General features: G+C 42.4%; 1 protein-coding gene across 1 annotated transcript; it reads right to left on the bottom strand.

The window, feature by feature from the left end:
• Positions 1–1,165: 1,165 nt before the first annotated feature.
• On the bottom strand, positions 1,166–10,565 carry LOC142295624 (alpha-1,4-N-acetylglucosaminyltransferase-like). The gene is made up of 2 exons (XM_075338725.1): positions 10,035–10,565; positions 1,166–1,756 (listed from the first exon to the last, which is right to left on the bottom strand). Exons 1-2 carry the CDS (start codon positions 10,554–10,556, stop codon positions 1,166–1,168), a joined length of 1,113 nt encoding a protein of 370 aa, XP_075194840.1. The 5' UTR covers positions 10,557–10,565.
• Between the last annotated feature and the right edge of the window lie 285 nt (positions 10,566–10,850).

Here is a 10,850-nt window from a genome sequence, read left to right as displayed (position 1 = left end):
AGGGACTGTCTGCCTTAGACCTGGATCACCTAGCATACAACTATATGTTATGTACACCTTCTAGAAAACTAATTATAATATGGCTGATCAGGAGTATTCTACTGTGAGGATTTAGTGGCAAACCTTAGTGACTTAATGAATAACAGTGGTCAGACTCAACTACTATGTACATTATATCAGCATTTACTATGTACTTGTCATCACTGAGGCAAATATATAAAGTTAAAAGTGCTAACATAACCACTGTGTTTATTAGTGTTATACTATGTACTTGTCATCAGTGTGAGTACATATATAAAATGAGTGACGTATGATATATAAGGTATCTATAGCTTATCTATAATTATATTACATTTTTATTCATATCTATTGGCAATTGGTGATGCAATTGATGTAGTTATTTGTTATCTATTTATGAATGTATACATGTAATTCAGTAGTAATTGTGAGCACTTTGTAATGTTTGTATACTGATACCATTCTAATTATTTATTTGTCAATTTTCACTTATCTATACCCCCTAAAAATACCCAGATAGATTTCAGTCTCTTTGAGGAGACCTCTCTGTTTTTTTAATGTTTGATTAAATACAACTTATTGATATTATTTATTAAGTATGAATCACTTTTTTTTACCCATGGGGTTCTGTACTAAACCAAGGGTTATGGATTTACATGTGTATTTTGAAGTGTCTTGCACATCATTATTATTGGACTTTAGTTGATAAAAACTGCATATCATGTTGTCTTAAAATTAATGAAGGAATAAAAATGGCAAACTGAAACTTAGAGAAAGTTTTAAACTATATTTAATTATAAACAGGTCCAAAGCTTTTACTTTACACGTGTCAGCAGTTATACACTTTTTGTAGTATTCGGTAATAATAGGTTTATATTACATCTGTGAATTTAGAAACTTTCAGATTTACATTATTCTCATACCTCATTGACATTTGAGGATGTTATAATATAGACACTGTAATAGATAAAACATTTTGGGTGCATTTTTATCATACATTTAGTGATTGATCCTTATGAGTGTGTTAGACAAATGTTAACGGATGATTTTTGCTAGTTTAGCCTCACCTGAATTACAGTATGTGCAAGATTGAGATACAAGACTGTTTGCAAACATTAAAAAAAAAGATAGTCACAGCAGGTAATGTTCATTGGTAAGTGATTTCATTCCTAAGTACTGCATTATATATAGAAGGACAGTATTCTTTGTAGAGATGTTCTACTAAAGTGTTACTACCAGGTATCATAGTAACTCTTTCATCAGAGTTCATGTAGTTCCAGAGATGAAAACCATAGGAGTCATTGAAAGTTGGCATTTTGTCCCAAACCTTGTAATATTCTCTCCACGAAGAGAAAGATATAGGGTAAAAGTGTTGACGATTGAAGTAAGTAATGTTTCCACAAATGACATCTTCAGCTCTATTAAACTTGGGTAAATCACAAAATGTTTTTAAATTACGGGTAAAGAGACTTGGCCCCTGCCGACCCCATATTCTACCATTATATTTCTGAACAAAGTCCTCCATACATTTTAGAGTAAAATAATGATGACCAGAAAACCCAAAAACACTGCTGCCAGAAGATTTATAATCTTGTGCGGCTAGAAAGTCTTTACTGGGAATGGCTCGTTTTGAGATGACGTCTGTATCCAAATATATGCCACCATGCTTCCATATCAGAGCTAGCCTGCAGCCATTAGAACTGTTGCTGTTCCAGAAGGGCTGCTTCTTTGGATCAATCTGAAAGCAAAATAAATATATTAAGTGTAGGGATGTGGGAACCCAAACTGTAAAGTTCGGTGTCTGTACCGAACACCTGGTGTCCATGTACCAGACCTGAACATAAACATTTTACTCTATCACAGGTTCCTGTTCGGGTATGTTACCTGAATAAAGCTTGTTGAAAGGTTGCAAAGCAACAATCAGCCTAAGATTTTAGGCTGTGGGCATGTATTGACACGTTACTTTCCATCTTTAGTGGTTTTATTATTTACAGACTATATTATTGTACTTTATTATATTATTCATTGGTCAAAGTTTCATCATTTGAGTTCTTTTACTTACCAGTTATACATTTATACCTGTCTTGGTGTGTTGTTTGTCCTCTATTTGCACAGTTGTTGTCATGTCCACCCATTTTATTTTAACAATTACATCAATAAAATAATTCTTAGTTTTTAAAATTTATTTAACCTTATACTGCATTGCATCACGTAGTTTGATGTAGTGCTCTAAAACAGTAGGTTACAAGCGTTGTAATCTGTTAGCCCAATCTACCAAAAATCATAGTGTGTATAGTGTCCAGTTCCCCAGCTGATCGGTTACGACTTACTTTAGCGCGTGCGCAAGTCTCGCAAGCAGATACAAAATCCTTAACATCGTTATGCATAGATGACCACCAGAAGAGCCTAGAAATAGCCTTCTGGGTGGCCGTGACTCCAGAATGACCACTTATCACTGAATCGTGAAATTCCTGCAACAAATGCAATCTCAGGTGTACAGGAACAAATAGCTTGGACTCTGGTGTAGTGGGAGGAGTCAACCACTAAGCATCACGAATCTCTGCCTCCAACTCAGGCACCAGGGAAATAACAATACCCTGAAAGAAGAAGGGAGGATGGAGGTTCTGGAGGAGATACAAAATCTAGACTATGTGACAAAGCATCAGCCTTCACATTCTTAGACCCAGGCGTAAACGTAATGGTAAAATTAAATCTAGAGAAACATAATGACCACCTAGCCTGTCTAGAGTCAAACGTTTGGTTGATTCAATATAAGCTAAATTTTTATAGTCAAAAACAACTGTGATTTGATGAACAGCATCCTCCAAAAAATGCCTCCATTCCTCAAGTTTTACAGCAAGCAACTCACAATTCCCAATATCCTAATTTCGCTCTGCAGGTGAGAATTTTTTCAAGATAAAGGCACATGGTCGCAAGTTGGTTAATGTTTTAGGGCCTAGAGACAATACAGCTCCTACCCCAACTTCAGCAGCGTCCACCTTAATGATGAACGACCTCATGAGGTGCAGCTGAAAAAGAACCGGAGTGGACATAAAACATGTTTTCAACTTATGACAGGACCCAACAGCAACAGATGCCCAAACCTTCAGATCTGCCCCCTTACGTGTGAGATCAGTCAGAGGTTTATTGATCTAAGAAAACCCCTTAATACATTTTCTGTAGTAATTGTCAAACCCCAAAAAACATTGTAATGCTTTAAGGTCGCTAGGTTGGACCCAATCAATTATGGCTTGCACCTTCCCAGGGTCCATCTTAAACCCCATCACTGGCACAATGAACCCTAGGAATGAGATTTCTTGAACTGCAAAAGTACATTTTTCTAACTTAGCCAACAAGGAATTTTCTTTAACCCTTTGTAAAACAGAATGGATATGTCCATAATGAGAATCCAAATCAGGCGAGAAAATTAAAATATCATCCAGTCTAAACCAGGATAAACCTTCAATTGCAATTACAAAAAACATTGTTCATAAAGTTTTGAAATACAGCAGGTGCATTAGTCAGTCCAAAAGGCATAACAAGATTCTCAAATAGACCTTTGGACATTAAAAATGCTGTCTTCCACGCATTACCTCCTGGATGCGTATTAAATTATAAGCCCCTAAGATCAAGTTTAGAAAACCATTTGGCCAAAGTAAGCTGTTTATATAGGTCGGGGATAAATGGAAGCGGATAGGTATTTTTAATCGTAATTTTTTTCAATTCACTGAAATTGAAGCAGGGACAGAGTCCTCCATCCTTCTTTTTGACATAGAAAAAAATCAGCATGTACAGGAGAGGAGGAAGGCCTAATATACCTTTTCAAAAACTTTCACTTATGTATGCCTTCATGGCAGTCCGCTCCGGGCCAGACAAGTTATACAGGCGCGCTTTAGGCAAATTGGTATTGTGGTTGATAGCACAATCATAAGGCTGATGGGGCGGTAAGATCTCTTTTTCTAAGAAAGAGTATTAGTAACATGTGTAGACACAATATTAAAATATTACCTTTAATATTATAAATTAAAATATTACAAACACTCACACATATAAAAGGTAACAACTGCAACTGGTTTTCCTACAACGGGTTTGAACACTAGTAGCTGGGTTGCGGTGGCTAGATAGATTATTTTCATACAAAAACTATTTTCAACCTATATATACCCCTACTTATAACACAGTATTTAAAAAAATGACTAAAGTATACAAAAACCAGATAACGTCTTGGTGGTTGGTTCGGAGCCTCGAGAGTTACATCAAATCTGACAATGTTCCCCGTCACCTTAGGATTTAATTGTCTCCTGGCATTAGATATAGGAATTCTACTCTCTTAGAAAAGTATTGAATATTTTTTGAAGGCACGTGGGGGTCAATTCATTAGGCACAATGTGTGGTTGCTCAAATTACTGCAATTTTGCTTGACAAGCATTTTTTTTCTTTTTGAATGGGCTTTCTTCGACCAGCTCTGGGGCACTGCTATGGGTAGCCCCTTTGCACTCTTCTATGCCAACCTGCTCCTGGTGGGAGGAGAATCTCATCTTTGGGGAAGTATCACCTCTTGACCTGGAGAGGATTGTGTTTTGGTCGCATTATATTGACGACGTCTTTGTTAATTGGCAGGGCAATAAGGACACCTTCATGAACGTGCCTGAACTTAATAATAACCCTTTAGGTCTTTTTTCACAGCACAAATTGATGATAGGGAAGTCTCCTTTCTGGAAATTTTATCCACAAAACATCTGGATGGGACCTTGTCCACTAAAACCTTTCACAAGGCTACATCTTCAAATTCGTTATTAAGATGAGAGAGTAATCATCCCAGGCCGCTCAAGGCTGGTATTCCAAGAGATCAGTACCTTAGAGTCCAACGCAATTGTTCAGCACCCTTGGACTTTTCCAGACAGGCTTTTTGATCTGCACTGCCATTTTAGAGAAAGGGGCTATCCGGTTCACATTCTCTAACAAACTTTTAAAGATGCTCAATCTAGAGAAAGGGCAAATCTTTTGATTCTAACACCTCATAAAGACAAATACAATGAGACCAAATTTCATTTTATTACGACAGTCAATATTAGTTCAGAAGAAATACTCGCAATTTTGAATAAATTTTGGCCTTTCCTGAAAATGTATGTGGATATTGGCGATGCTGTGGGACCACACCCCTGATGTACGAATAGAAGAGGTCGATCTATTGGTGATAAATTGGTACACAGCCATTTTATCCCCCTCGAAAGACAATACTTGGCTATGTTCCAGGCACAAAGGCTGTTTTAGATGCAAGGGTTGTGTAGCTTGCCCACATATTCAAACCGGTAAAAAAATTTCTAGCTCTGTGATGGGACATCAGTTTAACATCAAAGCCTTCATTGTCGCTCAAGATGTGTTATCTGGGGTCTCGAATATGTAAGTAAGATGAGTAGAGAACTTAGGAGATGCATTGGAGAGCATCTCAGGGATGTGGCAAATAGAAATGAGTGAGCCGAGCCTCTAGAGGCTCGAGTTCGGTTCGGTCCATCAAACGGAGGCTGCGTTCGAGTTTGGCTCGATGAACGGCTCGACGAACCTCTCGAGCCCCATTGAAACCAATGGCAGGCAAACACAAACACATAAAAAAACACATTAAAAATGTACACATACAGTTAATAAACATTACCATTACACTTACAGGTCCCCGTGACGCGGCCTGCACTCTGTCTCCCGCCGCTTTTCCTTCCGATAATCACTGCGCCCTCCCGGTAACCAGCACTGATGATAGGACCTTCCGTGACATCAAAAAAGCATGTGACCAGTCATGTGTCTATTATCTCATTGGCTACAGACTGGTCACGTGGCTAGACATCATTGCTAGGTCCTGTCAGTGCATCTCTCCGGTACGCGGTGCTCGTTTGTGCATCCCCGTGTACCGGCGAGATGCTCTGGCACATGGTCGGCTCCCCGTTCTGCTTCCCCGTTCCGTTATTCACCGGCTGCCACAGCCGGTCAATAATGGAGATCACCGTTGCTATAGCAATGCGCCAGTCGGCGGTGACATCACCACTTACAGCCTGCAGCCTCTGCTACTCACTGAGTGATATAGACTGAACGGGAAGCAGCAGCATCTTCCTCCCATGCAGCGCTGTCTGATGTAGCAGAGCTGCATGGGTTGAAGGAGAAAGAAGACAGAAGACCATAGATCGTGGAGGGATGCGAGGGAGTAATGAACATGGAGTCTCTAAGTGTGTCTGTGTATTTTTTTCTATTAAAGTATTTTTTCTCTGTGTGGTGTCTTTTTTATTTAACCCTTTATTGGAGATTCTTAATGGCCAGGTCAAACTTGCCTGACATTTAGAATCTCTGACATAATACTAACTAGTAAAACAAAGCTAGTATTAACTCATTATTACCCAGCAAGCCACCCGTTACCAGGGCAGCTGGAAGAGTTGGATACAGCGCCAGATGATGGCGCTTCTATGAAAGCGCCATTTTCTGGGGTGGCTGCGAATTGAAATTCGCAGCAGAGGGGCCCAGAAAGCTCGGGCTAACCTTTGCTGCGTATTCCAATCCCCAGCTGCCTAGTTGTACCTGGCTAGACACAAAAATTGAGCGAAGCTCATGTCGATTTTTTTTTAATTATTTACTGAAATTCATGAAATAATTTAAAAAAAAAGCTTCCCTATTTGTTTTGTTCCCAGACAGGTACACATAGGCAGCTGGGGGTTGGGGGCAGCCATACCTGCCTGCTGTACCTGGCTAGAATACAAAAATATGGCGAATTCCACATCATTTTTTTGGTGGGCAAAAAACTCCTGCATACAGTCCTGGATGGAGTATGCTGAGCCTTGTAGTTCTGCAGCTGCTGTGCTCTCCTGCATACACTAGTGAATGGAGCTTGCTGAGCCTTGTCATTCTGCAGCTTCTGTCTGCTCTCCTCCATACAGACAGACAGCAGCTGCAGAACTACAAGGCTCAGCATACTCCATCCAGGACTGTATGCAGGAGTTTTTTACCCCCCCCAAAAATTATGTGGGCTTCGCCATGTTTTTGTATGCTAGCCAGGTACAGCAGGCAGCTACGGGCTGCCCCCAACCCCCAGCTGCCTATTTGTACCCGGCTGGGAACCAAAAATATAGGGAAGGCCTATTTTTAATTATTTCATGAATTTCATGAAATAATTAAAAAAAAAATAATGTGGGCTTCGCCCAATTTTTGTGTCCAGCCAGGTACAACTAGGCAGCTGGGGATTGGAATCCGCAGCTCAGGGTGCCCAAGCTTTCTGGGCTCCCATGCTGCGAATTGCAGTCCGCAGCCGACCCAGAAAATGGCGCTTTCATAGAGGCGCCATCTTCTGGCGCTGTATCCAACTCTTCCAGCTGCCCTGGTGACGGGTGGCTCACTGGGTAATAATGGGGTTAGGCCTAGCTATCAACTGGCCCTAAGCCCGAAATTCATGGTGTCACACCAATATTAGACATGGTAAAAGACTCCCCTGGCTATCTCGAGGATACTCCGGTGCTGTGGTCTGAACTCGGCCCAGTACCAGCCTCAGACGATATACCCAAGACTGTGACATGCGACCAAAGAACGCAGACCCCTGTAATCGGTAACGGGAAACACTCGACTGCCCGGAGTGACCCCTGACAGGGAGTTGCAAACCTGGTGCACAGCCAAAGCAAAAGAGACTGTAGAGCATACAACAAGACAGAAAGTGTGTAAATAGTTACCTATTTAGGAACAATATTACTTTTTATTTCTTCCTTTATGAACATTTATATGTGAAAAGTCTAGTACAATAGGAAGATAAGGAATGTTTTTTTGCTAATTTTCAAAGACTGATAGGGTTGTGGATGGTGAACAGCCTGTTTGTATATAGTTTGCACTGGTTACAGTGTCCCCTAGCAGAATTCATGGATCACAGGAGTTAAAACCCGTCTAGCAAAGCCAAAATAACGAAGTGTGGTCAGGAACGCTCCGTTGCATGCCCAGAGCCTATGTTGGGGGTTTGTTGGTGGCGAGTCCCCTATTGGTCTTATTGCTGCCTTTACTGTTATACCTGGAGCAGGTGATATAGGACACTCGGAGAATGAATCATCATGGGCTCCTGAAAAAGGTTAATAATGTTGAAGTGATGTTTTATTGCAAAATGTTTAGGTTTTTTTCTATTTTTCTAAAAGTTTTATCATGTTTGAAACGTTAAAGAAATAGTGCCTTCCATAAAGGGAATAAATATTTTAATGTTACTTGTTGACAGTATTCAAATAAACACTTGTATTTCTTTTTCTGTTCCAGCCCACGGACGTGCTGTGATTTGCTGTGGGGTGTGTAGCGCCCCTGAGGCTCCAGTCGCCACAGAGGTACTGCACCTCAGACAGAGGTGTAGTATTTCATTCCCGGGTAAGGAGGAGGCCACAGCTCATTGCACACAAACACACACACACACACACACACACATGTACCACCCCGCGCTCAGCTGCAGCCGAGCCGCTCGGATCCGGGCTCGTTGGTGGGTGGCTTGAGTGCCTCCAGACCCGGAGTCACTTCGCTGTGAAAGGGGACTGGCATTTTGAAGGAGACGTAGGTTTACGGCCGGGGCCGTGGTTGTGGTTAAGTTTGTGACGCCACCCACGGGATGTGGTGAAGGTGTAGACACGACCACTGCAGTTACGGGGCACCCCAGGGGAGATGGTTATGCAGAAAGATGTTAACCTTTCTGTGGGCAGGGGTGATGGCCCCGGGACCCATTGGGGAGAACGTGCTGGTGTGGTGCAGGGCGGTGCGCGGCCCGAGGGCACAGTTGTACTCACGATGATTGACACACATGAGTCTCTGGTAAACCAAGATGATGGTGGTCGGTGCCTGCAGCCGGCTGCGTCTGATCCCCCACCCGGTTTGGGGGTCTCTGCCTTTTTCCTGCACCGTGTTGTGTAGCTGTAGATTGCCCGCACTTCAGCGATGGGAGTCCGCTCCCCGGCTTTGTGGATGTCGGGAGAGTCCGTTGCCCGCAGACGCTCACCCATGGGATCTCTCTGCCTGTGCAGTGGCTTTCTATCCCCCTCGTTGGGCTGTTATCTTCAGTCAGGACTTGGGTGGGAAAGGACCTAAAGTCCAGACCTCAATCAGTTAATTAACTCGGTCCAGTAGTTTCTGGACCTCATTTCAGGGTCTGAGTACCCCCCTCTGTGCTCCGGTTTCCAGTCGGTTTCCCGGGTTGGTACCGGCGAGCCACTACCCTGTCCCGGTCCCTTACGGTTTCTCCGAGCCGTCTTCCCGCCTCCTGCAGGCTGAGGCCACCATATGCCTCCTAGCCAAAGGTGGCTGGGCTCCGACCCAGACACCTGTTTTCAGACTGCGGCAGACCTGGGCACAGGCCTGCCTCTGGACTTGAACTTCACTACTTGAACTCCAAAGCTAATCTAACTTGTTTTCCTGCCTCAGGAACTGTGAACTCCTTGGTGGGCATGTCCAACTGCCTGGGCACGCCCCCTGGTGTGTCCATCAAACCCTGAGGGAGGTGACTAGGGTTTTTGTGTTTGGCTGGTGCTACCTAATGTGGGACTGGTGTTGTGTGGGGCGCTGTTTGTGACTACCTGGCTAGTCTAGGGTGTCACACACACACACACATGGAACTGTGCCTTGCCGCCACCGCAGCATCCCAGAAACGGAACTGCGGCCTGGTAACAAGTAACCCCGGTCTCTGGTACGGGCGTGTCATCAGCATACTGGACCTGTGGACGGTACTGTGAGGAATTCACAATAGTGATATCTTCCTGTGTATGAGGGGAAATTATGTTGGCATCATACTTTATAAGGGACATTGAGAGTGGTGCCCTAGGGGAAGGGAATTAGGACTTTTGCTATGAGGCTCCATAATGTTCCATTTTGACCGCAAACCCAAGGAGCCACTGAAAAGACACTTTCAGAAGAGGCAACTGATATATTCCATGCACAGGTTGTGTGGTTTAGCATAGAGAGATACAGTAGTACTTTAGATTTAGACACATTAATATATCACTGTAAAAATCAGATGTTGAGCTTTTTACCTTCTGATACCAGTAAAGAAGTGGTGTGTCAGCATACACTTCCTCAAAAATCAGAGGAAAAAAGTAAACGTTCCTCAGGGATGAGAGCACTGAGAAGTGTCTCCTCACCGTTCCTTCAGTGTTGGTGCCATTTAATCCTTTCATGAAGAAAACCACTGGTCGGTTCTTGTACACACGAGCTGCTGACTCTATAGCACATAACACTAATGCAGGGGGTTGCATTCGATCTGATGTTTCCAAAAATATGATCCCATCACCATGCTTTAATACTTCAGATGGAGACCTGAGATTAATTGTGCTGGATGGTGTATTGACCGTCTCCTGTTCGGTTTTATTTGACCAACCATGTAAGGGGATTGGTCCTCTACTCATATGAAGAAATGAGTCAAATTTATTTAATATTATAGCTTGAGAGAATAAAGACATATACGGAGAGATATTCTTCTTTCTGTTGATTGCATAAAAGATGCCGATGGATTGCACTAGAAGCAAGAGCCCTACTACCCTCAATATTTTTAGCATTACTGAAGCATATGTGGTCAGACTGCAAAACAAAAAAAAAATCCCAAAATAAAGTTATTAAAAAAGTCTCAGTTAAAAAATAAAGCATAAAACACATACATGAAGGCAACAAATTACATCAAAATAAAGCAAATCATTATTTTAAAACACTGAGAGCAATACCGCATAAGAAGTGCTACCAAGGGCCTTCTGTATCCGTTGTGTCAGGTGCCCCACATCCTAGATCCTGGATCTGCGGTATGTTCTCGGTGTGTCAAGAGTGGGAGAACAGAATCACGTTATCAACACAATGGG

The sequence above is a fragment of the Anomaloglossus baeobatrachus genome, chromosome 3, assembly GCF_048569485.1.
Source record: "Anomaloglossus baeobatrachus isolate aAnoBae1 chromosome 3, aAnoBae1.hap1, whole genome shotgun sequence".
NCBI classification, from domain to species: domain Eukaryota; kingdom Metazoa; phylum Chordata; class Amphibia; order Anura; family Aromobatidae; genus Anomaloglossus; species Anomaloglossus baeobatrachus.
The sequence above is the reverse complement of the archived record's forward strand: the minus strand, read 5'-3'. Positions and strand labels throughout refer to the sequence as shown.